The sequence below is a fragment of the Monodelphis domestica genome, chromosome 3 (assembly GCF_027887165.1).
Source record: "Monodelphis domestica isolate mMonDom1 chromosome 3, mMonDom1.pri, whole genome shotgun sequence".
Classification (NCBI taxonomy): domain Eukaryota; kingdom Metazoa; phylum Chordata; class Mammalia; order Didelphimorphia; family Didelphidae; genus Monodelphis; species Monodelphis domestica.
The window spans coordinates 54030844-54054518 of record NC_077229.1 but is presented as its reverse complement, the minus strand read 5'-3'; the positions used below and the strand labels follow the sequence as shown (position 1 = coordinate 54054518).

The 23675-nt window shown below is 38.3% G+C and overlaps 1 protein-coding gene across 1 annotated transcript in view; it reads left to right on the top strand.

Moving 5' to 3' along the window:
- TMEM132D (transmembrane protein 132D) overlaps positions 1-23675 on the top strand; it is a 1072445-nt gene that overhangs the window by 226603 nt on the left and 822167 nt on the right. The window contains exon 2 of the mRNA XM_001378917.3: positions 13887-14778. Coding sequence (XP_001378954.2) covers positions 13887-14778 — 892 coding nt within the window. The remainder of the gene's footprint in view (positions 1-13886; positions 14779-23675) is intronic.

Sequence of the window (23675 nt, the reverse complement as noted above, 5' to 3'; positions counted from 1 at the left end):
GAGAACATATCAAGAAGATAATTTAGGAGTAATTTTATTTCCTCTTTTGATGGGGTTATTAGAGTGGGTGATGAGGAGGATGCTATAGCAATATTTTACATTTAATTGCTATTCTTTTTTTGTGGTATACAACTCTTCCCAACCCCATTTGGGGTTTTCTTAGCAAAGATACTGGTGTGGTTTGCCATTTCCTTCTCTAGTTCATTTTAAAGATCAGGAAACTGAGACAAACAAGATTGAGTGATTAGCCCAGGGTCACACAACTAATGTCTGAGGCCAGATCCATTCACAAAGATGAATCTTCCTGTCTTCAGGCCCATTACTCTGTCCATTTTACCATATAGTTGCCCCAGTTTATCTAGACTTTTTAATCATTCAGTCTTTATGGATGAAATAAGGAGATGAGCCCTAGGTGGTGATGATGATGAAAGCCTAGCTTTTATACAGTGTTTTAAGGTTTACAAAATGCTTTATATGTGGGTATTAATTTTATTTTCATGATAACTCTAGGATATAAGTGCAGTAGTTTCACACATTTTACAGAAGAGGAAACTGAGGTGCAGATAAATTAAGTAACTCAAAAGATCTCGGTGCTAAGTCTTCCAAGACCATCCCCCTGTCTCTAGTACCATTTTGTTATTTACTACAGAACTAGTTAAATGGCCAGACCCAAAGGACAGCCATTAATGTTCCCAGGGGAACTTAGAAAAAAATCATTCTCAGAATGTTTTGAGGATCTGTACTTGAACTTGTATTATCTGACACTTTTAGTCATGATTTGAATTAAGGTAGCGCTGGCATGCTTTATTGAATTATTAGATAATGTAAAGTTGGGAGAGATAACTGACATATTGGATGACAGAATTTTACAAAGATCTCAATGGTTAGAATGTTGAGTTGAATCTAATAACTCAAAACATAATGGAAGTAATTGTACAGGTTTTTTACTTGGGTTAAAAAAATCAACCTCATAAGTAAAATCTAGAAAAGGTATGAATATATATATATATATATATATACAGCAATGTGTCTGAAAAAAAAGGATCTGGGGATTTTACTATCTTGAATACTTAATAGGAGTGTACTCGGTGTTATTTTGGCTAAAATGCTGGTGCAAATTTAATATATGTTAAGAGAGGTGTAGTATCTAAAATTAGAGAGGTCATTGTCCTATGCCCTGCTCAGATCATGCTTGAGTTATACTGGAGATGACCAAGGCAACCTCTGATTTGCTGGGGTTGGACATACTCTTTGCTAAGGATACGTGCTATGCTAGAATGGCACAAGGAACTCCTGTTTGGTCCTCCGTGTCTGTGGATACAGCTGAAGAGAACTGGTGCCTGATAGTCCTTTTAATCTAAAACAAAGGGGTCTGGCACATCGTCCATGACACTCTCAAGTGCAGCCCAAACCATATTAAAATGTGATTTGGCTACATACAAATATACATATATATGTGACAAAATAAAAATATAAAATCCAGATAAGGTAACATTTTAAAATTAGATTAACCTGTGGCCATCAGGGATCATTATTGATGGTTTAGTAGCTCCCATTTCTATTTAATTTTGAGAATATTGGTCTAAAAGATTAATTCCCTGTGTCATCTTGGGAAAGCTCATATCCTTGAGAAAGAGACCTGAACACATGTCTTTGGGAGTATTGTTCTTATTCAGAAAACCAGGGTTTCCCAATCATCCTTGCTAGAAAACTGTAGTGTTAAGGTCTATTGTTGCTGCTATTATTGTTTAGTCATTTAAGTACTGTCTAGCTCTTTGTGACCCTATTTTCTAATTTTTTTTTTGGCACAGATACTGAATCGGCTTATTTCCTTCTTCAGCTTGTTTTATAGATGAGAATCTCAGGCGAGCAGGGTTAAGTGATTTTCCCAGAGTAAGTCTAGTAAATATTTGAGGCCATATTTGAATTTATTCAAATTTCAAATTTTAATTTTAATTTAAAATTTAATTCCCCAATTTCAGATCCAGTACTTTATCCATTGCACCACCTAGTTCCTTAAGTTCTAGGAGCAACATTTTAAGAAGGACATCAATAAACTGGAGAAGTTTTGAGGGAGAACAATCAAGATAGTGAAGATTAAAATAGTATCCTTTAATGTCAGCCAATGGAATAGTGGATGTTTAGGCTAAGAGGATACTTAGTTGGATAATGATGGTTGATTTCTAAGACTTCAAGAGTTATTATTTGGAAGAGAATTTACCCCAAATATTTGGCTCCAGAGGGAACAAATGAGATCCAATTTGAAATTTCAGAGGTTTTTACTTTTTAGGCTGATATCAGGAAAAACTCATAGAACTATCCAAAAGTGGAATTCATTTTCCAGGGAGATGAGTTTCTCCCTCTCCTTTTGCCCCATTTCTGGAGGTCTCAAATCAGAAAGTCAATAATCACTTGCTAGAAATGTTGACCATATTTCAACTATGACCTCAATATCATCTGGCATAGTAGTTCTATGCTGTTCCTTATTACTTATATGACATCAGGGAAATGATTCTTCTTCCTTGGTCATCAGTTTCCTCAGCTGTAAATTGAGGGGAGAGAGTGGAGCTAAGATTAGACTAGATGATCTCTAAGGTTTCTTCCATCCATAGATTCTGCAGTTCTTTGATAGGAATAAAAGAATTGTTGGATTATCATATCCCCTGTAGTTCCTTTGGTTTGCACAAGATATGAACAAGTCATCCTTGTAATATCCTATGTATTCTCCAGACACATTTCCTATAATAAAATTGACCTGAAGAGAAGACCTTTGCTATGGGGAACCTACACCAATGGGTGACCTTTTTTACCACAAGCTGTGCTAAGTTGTCACATCCAGGTGGGAAAGCCATGATAAAATATCAATGTGAAATGAAATACTCCTTGAAGTGTTCACAGTTGTGAAAATCTGTAGGGAGAAGAGGAGACAAACACTGTGCTAAAGCTTTTTCATTTGATAGTGAGAAATTTTTCTGTTCTAGATGCTTCATTTACCAGCAATGGAAACTGAGGCAGAAGGGGGCAGGGAATGATTAGTTAGAAAAACAGGAGTAGAAATATCTAATGGAAACATTGAAAGAGATTTGGATATATAGTCAGAGTATCTGGATTCAGATTCAGGTTCTTACAATCTTTGTGACTTTAGGAGAGTTTAAAAAATTTTCTGGAACCCTAGATTAGCTATTTGTAGAAAGATAGATAGCTCAACACTCACATATATACATAAATAATAAATATGTTGATTTAATTAACATATTTAATATTTTAAATTAATGAATTCATATATCTGTGTTTATATATTTGTGTATAAATACAATACTATATGGCTAATAATATATATTTATATAACACTTTATATAACATTTTAATGTTTGAGAAGCCCTTTATAAATATTATCACATTTTATCCTCACAATAATACTGGGATGTAGATACTATTATTATCCTCAATTTTTTTCTTATGATAAAACTGAAAGTAAAATATTGGATAGAAAGATAATATAGATGGAAGGATGGATAGAGTATCGTTGTTTACTATGTACTAGCACTCTGGGCAAGTCACTTCACTGTGTTTGCCTCAGTTTCCTCATCTGTCAAATGAGCTGGAGAAGGAAATGGTAAACCACCCTAGGATCTTTGCCAAGAAAACCCCAGATGGGGTCATGAATAGTTAAGCATCACTGAAATAATTTTAAAAACTGTTATGATAGGCACTACCTGAGGTTTGGTAATATAAATGCAAGAAAACAAGACAACCCTTGCCCTCAAAGGACTCACATTCTAATGAAGGGAAGACATTGCGGGAATGAGAGCTAGGAGAGGGGTGTAAAGTGCCATGGTATGGTGATGGAACATGGAGGTTTGGTTCATCACAAGAGAAGATGAAAGTTCAGCTGTCAAATCCAATTGATCTATGGATTCCAAAGATGGGGCAGGGGAAGAGAGACAAAGATGATGACGCCAGACTTTAGGCCAAATGGTGAAGAGATAGCCAGTATATAAAATGAGGGGAATGGGCTAGTTTATTTCTGAGATCTCTTTTTACCCAACTCTATTATTATTCTATTATAAAATAAAGTTGTTCTTACATTATTGAATAGTATAATAACGTAAATAACTGAAATTTGAGAATTTTTTCACATTCACAAATTCATATGTATTTTTATATAATCTACTATTATTATTATACTCATTTTACCTGAAGACTAGAGAGGAGACATGACTCTTATAAGTGTCTGAGGCTAAACTTGAACTTAAATCTTCCTGACTCTAGGCTCAGTGCTCTCCCCACTGTCATGTAGCTACTCCTGTGTATATATGGGCATATGCACACATACATACAGATTATAAATATACATATATATTTGTGTGTGATTAAAAATGTAAGATCCTCGATGGCAGAGGCTGTTTGAATTTTATTTTGTTTTTCCAGCACCTGGCACAATGTTTTGCATTATAGATTATGATTATATTTATTATTTTGTATTATAGGTGATCATTTCATCTTTTTTTTTTCAATTGATCAAAGGAGCTACTTATGTGCTATTTGCTAAGCTTCAGCAAATTTTCAAATTAAATTCTGCCTTTGACACTTACTGTCTGTGTTATTCTGGATAAGTGAAATAATCCCTTTGGACCTCATTTTCCTCATTTATAAAATGAGAGGGCTGGTTGTACTGGATGACCTATAAAGTACTGTTTTTGCTTTGAATTTGTGATCCTTTTACCCTATTTCCAACACTCTGTTAGGAAGGTTTGGTGTTATTTGAGTTACTCTGTTATATAAGGCAGGCTCCTAGTCCCCACCTAGGAGAACCACCTAGTTTAAACCTAGGAGGGGGAAAATGTACACAAATAACTTCTGCATGATGTCATAGTAAGTTCTGTTGTTGAGTCCTTTTAGCTGGTGTCCAGCTCTTTGGGACACCATTTTGAAGTTTTCATGGCACAGATACCAAAGTCATTTGCCATTTCTTTCTCCAGCTCATTTTACAGATGAGGAAACTGAGGCAAATGAGTGAAGTGATTTATTTACCCAGAAACATTTGAGATGTTCTCAACAAAGACACATTAGACACTAGAGTGATTTGCCATTTCCTTCTCCAGTTGATTTTACAGATGAGGAAACTGAGGCCAACAGGGTAAAGTGGTTTAGCCAGAATCAATTGAGGTGTTCTTGAAAAAGACCCAGGAATGGTTTGTCATTTCCTTCTCTGGCTCATTTTACAGAGGAGGGGTCTGCGGTGAACAGGGTTAAGTGACTTACCCAGCTAGTAAGTGGCTGAGGCCAAAGATGAGTCTTCTTGACTCCAGGCTCTGCACTCTATCCTCTGTGACCCCCTAGCTATGGGAAGGACCCTTAGAAAAGCTTCAGAGGGCCAGAGGAGTAAAGATGTCAGAGAGATCACTTCTGAATGGGATTATTCATGGAAGGCTTCAAGGGAGAGTTTGCTTTTGAGATTAACCCTCCAGCAATGGATAGGGTCTTCCTAGGAAATGATAGGAGGAAGTTCAGCCATTCTGGGTTGTTTGTACCTTATTCACAGAAAAAAAAATGCAGAACATGTTTAAAGAATGGTGAATAGATTGGGAGAAGGCATATATTCAGAGAAATAATGTGAAAACAAACTAGAAAAAGCAGATTGACAATAGTCTAAGGAGGTGGGACTTATTTTTTGGTTTTGAGGAGTTCTTGAAGGTCTGGAAGAGGGAAATAATGGGGTCAGAATTTTGTAATAGGAATCCTTACACTTACTGGCTTTGTGATTTGGGGCAAGTTATCTGACCTCCAGGAGTTTCACTTTCCTCGTCTGAAAAATAAGAGAAGTTAGACTCAATTACCGTTAAGGACCCTTCTAGCTATCAATCTAGCATCCTGTGATAAGTTATGAAAACCTGACGTATCCTGGTGCAGATGAAAATCATGGGACCATAAATCTAGGACTGGGAGTGACTTGAGAGGTAATCTAATCCAATTCCCTAATTTTGCATATGAGAAACCTGAACCTCAGTGATGCTGAGTGATTTGCCAGGTCTTCAGCATTAGAGAGGGGATTTCAACACTTGATCACTATTTCTCAAGGACTGGAACTTTAATTGTGCCATAAATTATACACACTGAGGTAGAAGCATGAAGTAAGATTTGAATTCAGGACATCCAGACTTCACCATTCCATCCATTATACAACATGGTCTTATGCTTGTTATGTTTTTTATTACATGTTTTATCTTAAGAAAGTACATTAAAGAAGGACATGCATAACCTTTATCAAATGATTGGCTGTTTCAGGGAGGGGGAGAGAGAACTTGGAGCACAAAATTAAAAACAAATGTTAAAAATTGTTAAATTTTAAAAGTTAAAATTAAAACTTTTTAAAATTTAAAAAATGTTAAAAATTCCACTTACATTGTATAAATAGAAAAAATTTAACGGGTAGGTGGTAGAGATTATGTGTGCATCAAACCCTTTGGGAGTCTTTTTTTTTAAACTCTCACCTTTCATCTTAAAATCAATACTGTATATTGGTTCTAAGGCAGAAGAGAAGTAAGGGCTAGGCAATGAGGGCTAAGTGATTTGCCCAGGGTCACCCACCCAGCTAAGAAGTATCTGTGACCAGATTTGAACATGGGACCTCCTGTCTCTAGGTCTGATTCTCAATCCACTGAGCCACCTAGCCGCATCTTGGGAGTCTTGAAAGAGCAAACAAACCCCAAAGCCAAAGAGGATGGGGTTAGCTTTTGGAAAGGAAGAAGATAAATTACTTCCTTGAGACAATTCCATAGTGTAATAGAGAGAGTATTGTGCTTGAAGTCAAGAAGATCTGAGTTCAAATATTGCCTAAACACTTGTAATTTGTATCCCTGGGCAAGTTATTTCTCTCTCCTAATCTCAATTTCTTCTAGAAAATGGGGATGATAACCTCTAACTTATAAGGTAATTGTAAGCATTGAATGTCTGTCTGTCTGTCTATCTATCTGTCTGTATGTCTGTCTGTCTGATTGTCTGACTATCCTTCCATCCTTCCATCCATCCATCCATCCATCCATCCATCCATCCATCCATCCATCCATCCATCTATCTATCTATCTATCTTTCTATCTATCCATTCATCCATCTGTCTATATCTATATATACATATCTCTATATCTGTCAAATACTTTGTAAATTTTATAACACTATATTAATGATACCTGTTTTAAATTGTTGTTGTTGTTGTTTGTCTAAAGAAGGAGAGGGAAGAGACAGTAAGAAGCAGCAAAATTCAATGCAACATTGGATTTGAAGCCAGAGATCTGTGTTTGTGACCTCAGGGAAGTCACTCCTCCCCATGTTTCACTTTTCTCATCAATAAAAGGGAAGTTTTGGATGTTGTGGCCTCCAAGGTTCATTCTAGTTCTAAGTCTTTGACTCTGTTATCCAATGATAAACTTGCTTCTTAAACATTAGCATTAGCATGAAGTAGGATTTGAATTCAGGGCATCCAGACTTCATCATTCCATCCATTATTCATCATGGTCTTATACTTGTTTTTATTTTATTTTATTATACTAATTTTGCCATGAACAAATATATATATATATATTTGTTCATGGCCAAATTACTCTGCCCTAATTTGTTCAGTCTATTAAAATGAACTCTAATCTCTCTGAAGCTAACGACAAGTCAATGGATGTCCAAGTACCATTTTACTTAAAATCCAAGGTGCCTTCCCCCAGCCCCCCTTGATGGCTTAGTGAGTGAGAGTCCCCTGTATATTACTTCGTCCTTCTACAACATCGTTCTCTCTCCGGTGTCACCCTGGTGTTACGAGGTACTAATAATCCATTCTTTTATGGGTCTCAGGAATAATGAGCTTAAATTTGGTCTTTTATATCGACTCCTGGAACATAATTGGCATTTTTGGATTTTTGTAGTAAGTACCATTCACTGTAGGGAAAGCCCCAGGCTTCTTCTAGACACTAAACGTTGAGGTCAGGTGCCCAGTGAAAGGACTAAGAGGCCATTTGGGGAATAAAGCTACAAAAATTAGTTCCCTCTGAGTGACGTCCGCCATGACCTCATGTTGCTTGCCTCCGTAAGTGGAAGGAGCTAAGGTTACTGCCCTGAAATATGTAATTTATCGCACAATTAAGGTTTGTGCCCTTGAGAAACAGAGGTCAGGTGTTCCGACAGAGAAAGGTCCTCGGGCTTTGGTGACTGCGATTAATGTTTAACGGACTGTGTCTTGGTCGCTCACTTTTGCAAAGGAATGAAAAGCCTGCTTGACAGAGAGCCCAAGGTATTGTTGAATATTATAGCTAAGGTGAGATCTATGGCATCGGGGTGAGCGAAGAATGACGGGGAGAGCTTTTCCAGGAAATCAGCCACCTCTACCTTGAGGGTTATCATCATGACCATCTCTTAACTCTGGGGCTTTGCTCATGCTGCCCTTTGTGTGTAGGATGTTCTCTCCCTCTTCACCTCCATCTCCTGGAATTCTGGGCTCCCTTGAAAGCTCACCTCAATCATCATCCCCCAGAAGGAGCCTTTCCTAACTCCTTCAGTTAATAGTGATGCACCTAAACCTTTGCCCAAATGACTGTGTTAGTCTTTATTTTTTATGAATTTTAATTTACTTGTAAGTAAATTATATTTATATTTGTTGCCTCTTATATGTGTTGCCTGTATTCCTACTCTAGCAGCCTGTAAATATCTTGATAGAAAAGAGTTTTTGCTTTATTTCTTCAGTGTATAACACAGAATCTCAATCCACCAATCAGCTGACATTTATTAAGAACTTATTACCAGTGCATTGAGAGCTACACCCAGAGATGAGAGTCCTGAGTTCCAATGTGGCCTCAGACACTTCCTAGCTGTGTGACCCTAGGCAAGTCACTTAACCCCCAATGCCTCACCCTTACTACTCTTCTGTGTTGGGACCAATACATAGTATTGATTCTAAGGCAGAAGGTAAGGATTTTATTTAAAAAAAATACTAAGACAAAGGGTAAGTTTTTTGCTTTATTTAATTTTAAAAATTTGTTTAAAGAATTAATCATATGCTGGACACTCTGCTCAAAGCTGGGAATACAAAAAAAAAAAAAACAACAAACTTTGTAACATACATACAGAAGTGCCTCTGACCTCTGAGTTTACATTCTAGTGGAGTAGATAATATGTAAATAAATGTATAGCTTCAGGATACATAAGAAGTATAAGGAAGACAACCTTGGCAAAGAAGGCTCAGGTGCTTCAGTGATGGGGAAGTTCTGCAGAATGAAAAATGTTAGCAAGATCTTGAAAGAAGCCAGGATTTTCAAGGAAAGGAAATGGGAAAAGAATGTCAAGCTTGGGGAACAGCCAGGACAAAGGCTCAGAGATGGGAGATGGAACCTAATATATCTGAGATGTAGATTACTTGGAGGAGAATAGACTTAAGAATACTAGAGATGCAAGCAAGGGCCATATTATCAAAGATGTTAAATGCCAAACAGAGAACTTTATATTGGAACTAAGAGGGAGCCATTGGAACTCACTGGAAGGAAAATGGCATGGTTAGACTTGACTTTTTGAAAGATAGCTGGGGCATCTCAGTGAGAATGGATTAATGGGCTCCAGGTGAGTGACCTGAGGAAGGAGACCAATTAGGGGCATTTTATGATAATTCAGATGAGAAGCTTGATGGTATAAAGTGGGTGAGTGGCTAAAAATGTTGAGATTTGGCAACAGAATTGCTATTATCAGATAAACGAGAGTGAGGAGTTGAGGATGACACAGAGCTTGTGAATCTAGATGACTTGGAGGACTTTTGGTACTCTTGATAATAATAGTGGAGCTCAAAAGAGAGGGGATTTGGGGGGAAATGATGAGTGTTTTTAGACATGTTGAGTTTGAGATGCCTATCTAGCAGATAGATGAAAATGGGGATCAGGAACTCTGAAAGAAGCTAAGACTGGATGTTTTCATCTGGGATTCATCTTCAGAGAGAGGAAATTGAGCTGGTAGAAGTTGATGAGATTGCCATAGAAAATAACATAAAGAAGAGGAGAGGGTCTGGGACAGAATCATGGGGTATATTGACAATTAGGGGGAAGGTCAAGGATGAAAACTCAGAAAAGACAGTGTATCCAGAAAAGATGATGGTCAGAAGTCAAAAGCTCAGATTATAATGTGTTTTTTAAAGAGAGTAAAAAGAGAGGAAGAAGAGGCACTGAGAAGTGAATTTAAAAAAAAAAAAACCCTTACCTTCTGTCTTGGAGTCAATACTGTGTATTGGCTCCAAGGCAGAAGAATAGTAAGGGCTAGGCAATGGGGGTCAAGTGACTTGCCCAGGGTCACACAACTGGGAAGTGTCTGAGGCCAGATTTGAACCTAGGACCCAGAAGTGAATTTTTTGAAGGACTTTAGCTGAGAATGGAAGGAGAAATATATAACTATAGATAGCATGGAGAGTCAGATCAAATGAGGGTCTTCTGTATGTGAAGGGGATGTGAGCCTATTTGTAGACAGCAGGGAAGGATACAGTAGGTAGGGAAAGCCTGAACATGGTATAATGATGGGGGCAGCCTTCTAGAGAAGACAGGTAGTCCTCTGTATATTTTATAATTGAAATGAAAACATAGCATGCATTTCCTTAACATAAACAAGATGATTATTTTTATTATTCTTATATTATTACAAATCACCAAACATAATTAAATCAATTTTAAAAGTATACTTAGAGCTACCCAGGACTCATATAATACCCAGAAATTATTGATTTCTGAAGGTATTGATTACTGAAATGATTTCAGTAAGATTGGATGCTTTTATAGGATATAATGTAGATGAGGATTTTCTTCCAACGACCAGATTCTGAGATCCAGTGAGCTCTGAATTTCTGTGATTCTGTGATTTATTGGTACTGTTCTTTGGAATAAAAATACCAGTGGATGCCAAACCTTAGAGTTATCAGAGACTTACTGAGAATGATTAGAGTATGATTTGTTGTGAGTTTTCAGGAAGCAAGAGTTCCCAGAATAAGTAATTTATTTTTCCTAATGCTTTTGCCTTCTCTCTAAGATTAGCTCTAATTTATCTTTGATATATTTTGTCTGTACATAGTTGTTTGCATTCCATCTTTACCATTAGATTATAAACTCCTTGAAGACAGGGGCTTTTTTTATTTACTTTTTTGGTATTCCCAGAGCCTAACATAAGGCCTGGCTCTCAGTTGACTTAATAAATACTTCTTGCCTTGACTTGAACATATAATGGATATACTGGTTCTATGGACTCCATCATTTTTGTTTTAATATTTTACACACATGGCACCAGGAAAAGAGCAAAAACAGGGAATAAAATGATTTTCCGTTGAAGAAGTGATTTATTTAGAAAGGGCCTTTGTTGTTGTTGTTCCTTTTTATGGAAGCAACTACTGTTTTGTGCCTTTGAGCTGTTGGTAAAAGATTCAGGACAAATCAAATTCAGGTCAACTCATTCTGTTTATTTATGGGCCAGTCAGAACTCCTATTTGTCCAAGAGTCAGGTACAGCAAACTCCTGGGGCTGAGATGCATTTCCCTTCTGGCCTCCCCCAGGAAAAGAGTGTCCTCAGTTTCTGTCATTTGGCCTCATTTTACAAGGTTCTTCCTGGCAGATTTCAGCGATGATCAGTTCCCCCATCACCAGTGAAACCCAGGTAGACATCTACAACTGTCCTATAACCTTCCTTGAGATCCTTGTGTTTGTGAGTGGCAGGCAACTAGGATGAATCATCCTTCCCTAACCACCCATTCACAGAGCTGCCATACTTCTTGTGGCCTCTTTCCACTCTCCACTCTCCTTCCACTGTGCCCTCTGGATATCTTGGTCTATTGTTATTAAATTGCCCTTCAAATTGGATCTGCACCCTCCCCTCCAAACCACTTGATCTTGATAAGTGCACATGCTATTCCTCCCAATATAATGTAAGCTCCTTGAGGGCGAACATGATTTCATTTTGTCTCTCTGTCCCGGGAATCTAGCAGAGTGCCTGACACAGAGTATAAGCTTAATAAATTCTTTAGAAAAATTTGAGTCAAAATGAATACTCATTGTATGGGTAAGATGAGATTAAACCTGGTGTGGTGGAAAGAAGGCTTAACCTAAACCGATCACAGAACAGACTTCACATCCTGACCCAGAAATTTTCTAGTTGTGGGACTTTAGGACAGTAGTCTTATCTGTACTATGATAATGGTAATTAGCATTAATTAGTGATAATTAATAGTGGTGCTGCTCATGCTGTTTCCCAGGGATATTGCCAGGAGAAAAAAAACCTAGTAGAATGTATAGCATTATCATTATTATTTATTATCACCATTATTATTATTGTAGGCAAGTCACCAAATGTAACCAAGCCTCAGTTTCCTAATCTATAAAATGGGGATAATGACAATTCTCTATAACACTCAGTCATTTCTGTTATGTTCAACCCTGGTGACCCCATTTGGAGTTTTCTTGGCAAAGATACTGAAGTGGTTTGTCATTTCCTTTTCCAGCTCAATTTAAAAAAAAAAGTCTTACCTTCTTTCTTAGAATTAATACTAAGTTAGGGCAGCTAGGTGGCTCAGTGGATTGAGAGCCAGATGTAGAGATGGAAAGTCTTGGATTCAAGTCTGGCCTCAGGTATTTTCTAGCTTTGTGACCCTGGGCAAGTCACTTAACCTCCATTGCTCAGCTCTTACAGCTCTTCTACCTTGGAACCAATGCACAGGATTGATTGTAAGATAGAAAGTGAAGGTTTAAAAGAATTGATAAAACATCAATTCCAAGGCAGAAAGGGGGTAAGGGCCAAGCAATTGGGGTGACTTACCCAGCATTACATTGCTAATAAGCATGTTAGGTCAAATTTGAACCCAAGACTTCCCATCTCAAGGCCTGGTATTCTAACCATTGAACAACCTAGCTACCCCTCCAGCTCACTTTTACAGATGAGGAACTGAAGCAAACAAGGTTAAGACAAATAGCTAGCAAGTTTTTGAGGCCAGATTTGAACTTATGAAGATGAGTCTTTCTCTTTCTAGGCCTAGTAGTCTATCCACTGTGCCACCAGTTGTCCTTTATAACAATTAGAACTATTCAATTAGATTGGGCTGTCTTAGGAGGACGTGACATAATAGCTAAAGACATAGATTTAAATCCTGCCTCTTCCAGGTGTTGCTTGTGTGCATCATTTAACCCTCCTACCATGAGCCCCTTAACCTTTCAGTGCCCCAGGCAACTGTCAGTCAGTCAAAATAAACATTTATTAATCACCTAACACAAGTAAGGCATCATGCTGACCATTGAGCTCAACTCTCTACAATGACTAGCTCTAGAGCATGTATTGATCAAGAGAGCTCTCTATAACTAGTAATAGCAATTCTAGGCTAAAAAAGAGTAATACTATACTATTGATTTCACAGAGTTGTTAGGAGCTCCTATTGCTATTATTATTATTATTTATGAGCCTCAGTTTCCCCATCTATAAAGTGTGAATAAAACACTTAAATTGTCAATTTCAAAATTTCTAGTAAAAAAGCTTTTTGTCAACTCAAAAGCAAAATATTAACAAATTATCATACAATCATACGCTTAGAGTTAGAAGAAACTTTAGTGGCCATGGAATCTGACCTCTTCATTTCAAGGAGGAGAAAATTGAAGCCAGATAGGTTAAGTGACTTGCCCAAGTAGGAAGTTGTTGATAAGAACCTGAGGGAATGGTTGAACCCAAGTCTACCTGGTTCCATGGTCCAGCCTCTATGCATTGTTCCACACTGCCTCTAATCTTACTAAAGCCCATTATACCAGTTCCCAGTCAATTGCTTACTATCCCTGAAATGAATTGTCTTTTGATTTTCTTTAGGATTTTTCACTGAAAGCTAAGCTTTTATTTCCTTCCCACAGTATCAGAGAGCCGAGGGATTTTAGAAAGCATCCAGAGGTTCTCCCTGCTGCCTACCTACCTTCCTGTGAGCTACCATATCAACAACGCTGATATCTCCTTCTTCCTTAAGGAAGCCAATCAGGACATCATGAGAAACTCAAGCTTGCAATCCAGGGTGGAATCCTTTCTGATTTACAAATCCAAGATGGCACCTACCTTGAATGCCAGCTATGGGCCTTTTTCTGTGGAACAACTTGTGCCCCAGGACCTACTGATACCTTCTAATCCATTTGGATCCACCAACAAGTTTGCTCTCAATTGGAAGCTAAAAGCCTACATCATGAGTGATAAAATCTACCTGAGTAGGCCCAGAGTTCAGATCCTATTCCATATAGTAGGTAGGGACTGGGATGATCATAGCACCACAGAGAAGCTGCCTTGCCTCCGAGTATTTGCCTTCAGGGAGACCAGGGAGGTGAGGGGCAGCTGCCGCCTGGCAGGGGACCTCGGACTCTGTGTAGCCCAGTTGGAGCTCTTATCCAGCTGGTTCAGTCCCCCCACTGTGGTCGCGGGCCGCAAAAAGTCAATGGACCAATCAGAAGGAAGTCCTGTTGAGCTTTACTATTCTATCCAACCTGGAGATGAGAAAGGAGATTGCACCAAGGAAGAGACCAGGAAAAACAATGGCATCCGCCCAGGTCACAATGATATTGATGAAGTGGGCCCCCCCTTGCAGAGGATTGGGAGTGTATTCCTCTACCAGACTCACAGCGGGAGCCCTTCCTGGAGGGAACTTTACTTAGATAGCAACGTTGCCATCCACTATGTGGCAAAGACTGCCAAACGAGGAGATGTTCTGACTTTTCCTGTTTCTGTCTCTAAAAATTCCACTGAGGATCATTTCACACTGAGGTAAGTTAGAAGAGCTCAAAGTTGATATATACCTTTTCAATTCTGTTGTTTTCTTGGGAGAATTGTACGGTTGCCACCAAAATGGAGCCAGTTCTTTTAAACATTTTGTAAAGAGAGTTTCCTTCTACTATCCTATGGAAATTAAGGGGAGAAAACATTCTTGAAGTGATAGAATGTGGCTGGGTTTTCAGCCTGAAGACTTGAGTCTTAGTTCTCTTTGACACATACTAACAGTTGGACTCTAGACAAATCACTTTGTATATATATATATATATATATATATATATATATATATATATAGCTACCCTGACTCTTTATTAATTCTCTCTCTCTCTCTCTCTCTCTCTCTCTATATATATATATATATATATATATATGGATATATATATAATTAATAATAAGTCAGGGTATATCTATTTATCTATCTATCCATCTATCCATCTATCTATCTATCTATCTATCTATCTATCTATCTATCTATCTATCCATCTATCCATCTATCCATCTATCCATCTATCCATCTATCCATCTATCCATCTATCCATCTATCCATCTATCCATCTATCCATCTATCCATCTATCCATCTATCTATCCATCTATCCATCTATCCATCTATCCATCTATCCATCTATCCATCTATCCATCTATCCATCTATCCATCTATCCATCTATCCATCTATCCATCTATCCATCTATCCATCTATCCATCTATCCATCTATCCATCTATCTATCTATCTATCTATCTATCTATCTATCTATCTATCTATCTATCTATCTGTCTGTCTGTCTGACCGTCTTTATCTCTCTCTCTCTCTCTCATATGTATATATAGAATTAATATTGTCAGGGTAGCTAAGTAGCTCAGTGGATAGAGAGCCAGACCTGGGTTCAAGTGTTACCTCAGATACTCCTCAGCTGTCTGACCCTGGGCAAGTCACTTAATCCCAATTGCCTTACCCTTACCACTCTTCTGCCTTGGAACCAGTACTTAGTAGTATTGATGCTAAGATAGAAGGTAAAGCTTTTGGATTTTTTTTTCTACCCCCTAAGTCAGCTAGGACATGATGGATGGGTTGCAATATGATCTGTAGTTGGCAAAGGGATTTCCCATTCTAAAATTCCCATGTGTTGCCAAAATAACAGTTCATGTGGACATTCAGATTTGCATATATTGAACTTATATTGGGTTTGATCTATTCAAAGAAATAAATTGGTTTTTAAAGTCGTCTTTCTTAGATTATCCAGAGTTGTTGTAACTTCTTTTAATTGCTTCCTTGTTTTGTTTACTGCCTGGAAGATTTTAGATTTCTATAATGAGAATGACTAATACTAAACATTTGACGATTCAAATTATCCCAACCATGTATGTAATTGTTTTTAAAATTAGGATGGAAGAGAATGAGTTGGACAAATCGAAGTTCTATTCTCGTGCCGTATGCATTTTGAAAACATACAAGCTTAAATTCACATTTGTATTTCTTGAGTTTTCCTGTTATGATTTCAGAGTACCTCTTCCCAACAACAATAACAAACTCATTTGTCTGTTCTTGTGGTTGAAGTCAGGAATTGCTTCCAACTCATTAGGTCCATTGGACTGATGTAAAACTGACATGTATTAATATATGAAATATAATTTGGAAGGAGATGGATCTAGGGAGCTCTTTATACTTGTAATGTCAAAGGAAACATGTTTGTTTAGACATGGGGAACTGTTGAGAAAGGTATTGAAAAAACCTAGCAGTGTGACATTATAACAGTAGTCTCATCATTTCTACTAGATGCTTTGCTTTGTGTTGGCATAGTGTAAAACTTTTAGCCTCTTTGTTCTCCATTTTTTTAGTCTCTCCCTTATCATTCCATCCTCCACAGAGTTGCCAAAATAAGCTCATGAAAATTTGACCATGCCACTCCCCTGCTTAAGAAGTGCCAGATTCTAAAGTTGCAATGTTGCCTTTAGAATGAATTATAAACTCTTCTGCTTAATATAAATACCTTCAATATTTTAGTTTCCTGGCTACCTTTCCAGACATTTCACTTTCCTTCTTTTAATACATGTTATGTCCTTGCCAAACTGGCCTACTCACTGTTCCCCAAATTTGGCATTCCATATATTTTTGTATCTTTGTACCATTTGAGCCCTAGAACTGGAAGACACTCCTTCCTTGCTTCTACATCTTAGCTTCCTTCAAGTCAACTCGGGCTACAACTTCTCCATGAAACCCTTTCTTATTCTCCTTAATTATTAGGATTCTCTCCTGCCTCAAATTATTTTGCAATGCATTTATTTGTACATTATATATCATGCCCGACAGAAAAAAAATAGAGCATAAGAGCTTTGAGGGGAGGCACTGTTCTTTTTCTCCCCATTTGTATCCCACTTACTTGGCATATGGCCATGATCAATAAGTGCTTTTGCATTGTACAGAACTGAACTTAGAAAACATCCTTCTAGACACTGGCATGAGTGCTGTTTAGATAGAGCTAATGGGATTTTGAAGTTGCTGGGTTGTTGTTGGTCTATTATTTTGGAAGAGCCTTAGAGAATTTAGAGTCAGGGGGCCTATGCTAAAGCCCAGACCTTTATACTTAGGATCATAGGTCTATAGAGGTTTAGATCCCCAAGGGACCTTGGAAGCCATCAAGTTCAGATCACCCTTTTTACCAATTAGAAAACTGAAGTTAATTCAGGTCAGGTGATTTGTTTGCCCAGCTAGCAATGGAGTGAGGCATGACTTGAATTCATGTCTTCTGTCTCTAAGGATGGCATTCTGCTCCCTCTGCCTCGTAGTGAGTCTTAGAATCTGAGATAGAGCTATATACACTCGGGAGTCATAGTTCTCATCTCTACTAGAGGACTGTAATAGATAAACTTAAATTGATTAACCAATCTACCACGAAGCATTTATTAAATGCTTATGATATGTAGGTACTTGGTTAGGAACTAGAGACACAGAGAAAAAGCAAACATCTGTCCCTCTCCTCAAGAGGCTTACATTCTAATGGGGTAGAGGGATCCAATGAACATACACCAGTACAGAAGACACAAAGGGAGAGGACGGAAGGTAACCTTAGAAGGAAAGGTCCTAGCCGCTGCCTGGAAAGGTGGGGGCATCCTCCAGAAGCTGGCAATTGAGCTTAGAATGAAAGGAAGCTGGGGATTGTGAGAGTTGGAGGTTGGGGGAGAGACCATTTCAGTCAGAGGAAAGAGCCAGGAAATGGGCAGAGGGATGGGAGATAGAGTGTTCTGTGTTGAGAACCAACAAATAGTGTGTATAGAAGAGTAGAATATAAAAAGACTTGGAAGGATAGCCATCCAGGGGCCATCTAGAGAAGATCTTGAAATGGCAAAGGATTTTGTCTTTGATACTTTTGAGACTTATCTCTAAATACTGTACGCTCAACTCATTGTACCCTCAACTATGAACTTGAACTTTCTAGGGGTCACAATTCTCATCTATAATAGGGAATTGCATTGGATAAACCCTTGTCAATAAATCTATCAACAAATATTTGTTAAATGCTTATGATATGGGACAGCTAGATATCTCAGTTGATAGAGAACCAAGCCTGGACTTAAAAAAAAAAAAAAACAACTGAGTTCAATGTTCTAAATTGACTGAATAAATTAATTAAAAAAAAAACCTGAGTTCAAATCTAGACTCTGACATTAACTTAATGACCCTGGGCAAGTCACTTAACCCTGTTTGCCTCAGTTTCCCCATGTGTTATAAGAGCTAGAAAAAGAAATGGCAAACCACTATAGTATCTTTGCCAAGAAAACCCCAAAAAGGGTCATGAAGAACAAGTTTAGATAGAGAACCTTTGGATACTAGTTATTGAGGGAGAGAGGCATTAGCCTACACTTAAGGAAAATCATTTTGGTAAATGACTAGAGGATGTATTGGAATGAGGAGACTTAAGGCAGAGAAAGAAATTATAAGGCCATTGCATGGCAGCAGTAACATAGTGGTTAGAGGTCAGGCCTGGTGTCAGGGGAACCTGGATCCAAAACTGACCTCAGACATTCTTTATTGTGTGACCTTGGGCAAGTCACTTAACTCCAGTTGCCAAATCTTTGCTGCTCTTTGGACTTAGAATTGATATTAAGAAGGTAAGGACATAAAAAAGAAAGCTATTGCCATAGCCCAGGCAAGAGATGATGAGAAACTAAACTAGGCTGATGGCTCGGTGTGAAGAGAAGAGAATGTAGGTTAGAGATTTTGAAGAGAAAGAGATTGCAAGATTTGGCAGAGAATTGGATATGTGGAATGAGCAAGTAAAGATCCTAGAATGATATTGCAGTTTTGACTCTGGGCAACTGTATGGTAGCTTCCAATACAATAATAGGGAAAATCGGAAGATTGGGAGAAAGGTGAAATCTTGGCGAACAGCCTCAAATTTATAAATAAACTCTAAGGAAAAGTTCTCAGCACAGAGAATAGAAAGGAAGGAATGATAGAGGAGGCTTGAAGAGAATAGAGAAGGTTTAGGATGGTTATAAATGTATTAAGAAAGAAATTAGGAGGGAAAAGAATAATATTAGAAATGCTTGGCTGAAGTGGGGTCCCTGTTGAGATTAGCTTGTAATAATTAGCTGTAAGTCTCTGGATCTCATGGTAGATGGACTTCTCAGTAGATTTAAGAAGTACCAGGTGCTAGATAGTATAGTAGAATGTACCCTGGATTTGAAGTTAGAGAACCCGGGTTCAAATAAAGTCTTAGACACTCAGTACCCATGGGCTTAGTATAAATCACCTTAGCCTCCCATCCTCAGTTTCCTCCTCTATAAAATGAGTAGTTTTCACTAAAGTGCCCTTCCAGCTCTGAATCTATGTGTCGAAATACTGCCACTAATACCTCCAAACTTTGTGGCAGGGGGCAAATCATTTCACACCTGAATCTCAGTTATCTCTCTAATACCTCAGGTTCTTCCCACTTGAGTTTATTGTAAGGCTCCCATGAGATCATGTAGTTTAAGTGCTTTACAAACTTTAGAGAGCTCTATAAATATCAGTCATTACAATTTTTTTTTGGTCCTGAATCATATGATTGTCTCTGTGGTCGAGGGAGACAGATGCACTGTGGGTTGCTGAATAGACATGATTGAGCCAGCCCTATCGCTGAATCTGGCAAAGCATGCAGGTGTTTTTATACTTGAGAGAGAAGGGTTTGTTCTTGTGCATTCTCCAAATACTAGTTCATTTTCTTGTCCCTACAGTCTAGAAGAATATAGACTGTTTCCTGGATCACGATCGATATCCATGTTAAAAAAATTTTTTTTTCAAAATTCAGAGACTCTGCTTGGTGGCGCCCCAGATGCTACCATTGGCCAAATTTTGAAGGTTTTAGAATATCCATGGGCAACTAAATCTGGAGTGGGGGGAGAGAGAGTAAGACATATTCTCAGGCAGGTTTCTAGCCAGTGCTCACTATTTAAAAAATGCCTGTTGGTTACTTGTCATTACCCTCTCAGAACACCACCACCACCATCTTCAGTAATCACAATATAAGGTATATTGCCCATTTGGGTTATGTGTATATACCCTTGGAGATTCTAATTATAATTTCTTTGAAAAGAAATCTCTGGAATCTCGCCCACCCCTCCCCAAAGGAAATTTTAATTCTTGCATAGTGGTGTGTGCTGGGGGAACAGGATCAGGGTTACTAGGCAGGCTGTTCTGCTCTTTTGAGAGAGGGCAATAGATTAAAACAACATTTAGCTGCCTTCCTAAATATTGGTATTTGGGGTTAAATTATTTTGAGGTTCAGGCTGCTTCCCTGGCATCTCTCTCAAAAGGGAAGGAGTGTAGCTTATATCTAAAGACGTTTCTTCTCATTTGATGCTAATTATACAAAGACCAGTCCAGAGAGTAAATAGTAAATAAATCCATTCACCCAAGCAGATAGCAAACAGAAATCAAAGGTCAGAATTTGTTAGAAAAGATGTTAAGTAAATGAATTTTCAGGCTGGGGGGGGTGGAATAATCTTAGTTAACTTGTGAAAGTTTCTGATTTCCCCCAAAAGCAAATTTCTCTGAAGTCTGTAAGGGGGCAAGGTAAACTCAGGGATATGTCAGGAGTTTGCTCTCAGCTACATATCTGCCTTCTCAAGTCTTTTTCTTGTTCTTTCAGAGTCTCTACCCACCTTAAAAAAGAGTCTAGAACAGTGTTGGTGAACCTTTTAGAGACTGCATGTCATTTCCCCCAACTAGAGACCGAAAGTTCCTTCTCTCCCCCACTTCCCCTATCCCAGATAGGGAGGGGGAAAGGGAGGGGAGTGGTCTGGGTCTTCCACTCAGGGGAAGGAATTAGTGCTTCCATTGGGCTGCTGGGTGGAGGGGAAGGTGATAAGAGGCATATGTAGAGAGGAGAAGGGGAGTAGCTCTGCCTGAATCCCTCTGCCTTTCTAGTAACTAACTCTGATAGGCACACATGCCCACAGGGAGGACTCTGTTTGGCACATGTGCCATAGGTTCACCATCGAGGGTTTAGAACCATGTTGCTCTTCTCCAAAAGCAAGAAGGAGGAAGAATGATTCTCTTCTCCAACATTCTCAACATTGTTGAACCATCTCAACTTCTGTTTAAGGCATGCAACATTGAGTATCATTCCTCCCACCAATGGGTAGAGTCTTATGCAAATGAACTAGGCTTGAACCCTAGTAATAATAACAAATAACAGTAACAACTGACATTTTTGTAGTACCTTAAAGTTTGCAAAGTTGACACTACAAATTTTATCTTTAAAAGTTAGGGCTTTCCAATGAGAGAGACACACACACACAGAGAGAGAGAGAGAGAGAGAGAGAGAGAGAGAGAGAGAGAGAGAGAGAGAGAGAGAGAGAGAGAGAGAGAGAGACAGAGAGAGAGACAGAGAGAGAGAGACAGAGAGAGAGAGACAGAGAGAGAGACAGACAGACAGACAGACAGAGAGAGAGAGAGAGACAGAGAGAGAGAGAGAGAGAGAGAGAGAGAGAGAGAGAGAGAGAGAGAGAGAGAATGAGAATGTGTGTATTTAGACTGATATGTTATCACCACTAAGAAGAGATGGAGGCACAATTGATTCCTAGCCAAGCTACTCTCTCCAGATCTCTAAACAGTGGCTAATAGGGCCCTGGGGTAAGACACTGAATAAATCTAGACAAGTTTGCTCCAGGGAAAGAGGGAAAGGGTTGTTTAATGAGAACAAAGAAATGCTTGGGCATTCTGAGAAATTTCCCACTTGAAAAAAACATGCAAATTTATTTTTAAAAGACTTCTACAAATTGAATAAATTATTCCTAACTGTAACCCTAAAGGTACAGATAGACTAGCCATCCAGCTAATAGGAAGGAAGTGGATTAAAAATCTGTACCTGTTCTAAAACTTGGATGAATAAGCCCTGACATAAAGCTACCCAGCTTTGAAGAGAAGAAAGATGGGGAAGCAATAGAAGAAAGGAGAAATAATAGTTTGCATTTCACAATTAAGGTTTGCAAATCACTTAACAAATGAGATCTTACTTGATTCTCACAACATACCTTTGAGATTAGTACTGTTATTACCCCCAATTTATAGATGAAGAAACTAAGGCTTAGAGAAATTAAATGACTTCTTCAATGGTTGCATAGGGCACTTATTTAAAACCCTGCCTTCCTGAATCTAAGTCTAATAACTCTGCCCATTATACCATGCTACCTCTCTTTCTAATTTCATTAGTTTTTGAAATAATTCAACATTTTGCTCATAAATGGTGCAAAAGGAAATGCAATCCAAACGTGACTGGAATATCACACATTTCATCTTGGTAGCAGTGTGCACATAAGTTATGTTATGGTGCATAGATTCCTGATGGCAAGTCCAGCACTCTATCTGTAATCCCAGAGAAAAGAGGAGGGAGAAGAGAGAAAGGGAAGAAGAAAGGAGAAGGAAGAGGGAGAAAGAAAGAAGTGGAAGAAAGAGAAAAGAGAAAAAAGGAGATAGAGGGAAGTGGCATTTATTATATGCTATATACTGTACTATGTTACAAATATTTGTGGAAGAAAGGGAGAAAAGAGAAAGAGATGAAAGGAAGGAGGTAGAGAAAAAGACAGGAAAAGGAGAAAATGGAAGGGAGAGGATGTAGGAAAAAGGAAAAGAGGAGGAAAGGAAAATGGAGGTAGGATAAGGAGAGAAAAAGAAGAGAGAATAGAATAGAATAGAATAGAATAGAATAGAATAGAATAGAATAGAATAGAATAGAACACAGCATTGTTATTTATAATGTGGCCACCAGAGATAGAGAGTGATTGCTTGAAGTATGGGAGAGGGAAGTAATGATACAATGAAGAATTTTTTTTTCCCAATATGACTGTTTCCTCAAGAGAGAAGATTGGAACAGAAGCACTATTTTCATCTTATTCCCTTCCCACTGTTTCTAGTCTACTCAGGTCATTTTTGTTGTTATTATTTAGCAAAGAACCAGAATCTCTACTTAGCCAGGCCCTCAATTCTCTCTGAATGATTGGGAACAAAATTTCATCTTCTTTCCCTGTTCTATGATGAATCTGATGATTTAGAACCCTACCTCTTTTAAAAAGAGACAGACAGGGGTTAGGCAGGTAGCTCAATGGATTGAGATCTAGGCGTAGAGAAGAGAAGTCCTGGGTTCAAATTTGCCCTTAGATCTTCCTAGCTGTGTGTGTGTGGGGGTTATTACTTAAGTTCCATTGCCTAGTTCATACCACTCTTCTGCCACAGAGCCAATGCACAGTATTGATTCTAAGATGGAAGGTAAGGGGAGAGAGAGAGAGAGAGAGAGAGAGAGAGAGAGAGAGAGAGAGAGAGAGAGAGAGAGAGAGAGAGAGAGAGAGAGAGAGAGACAGAGAGAGAGAGAGAGAGAGAGAGAGAGAGAGAGAGAGAGAGAGAGAGAGAGAGA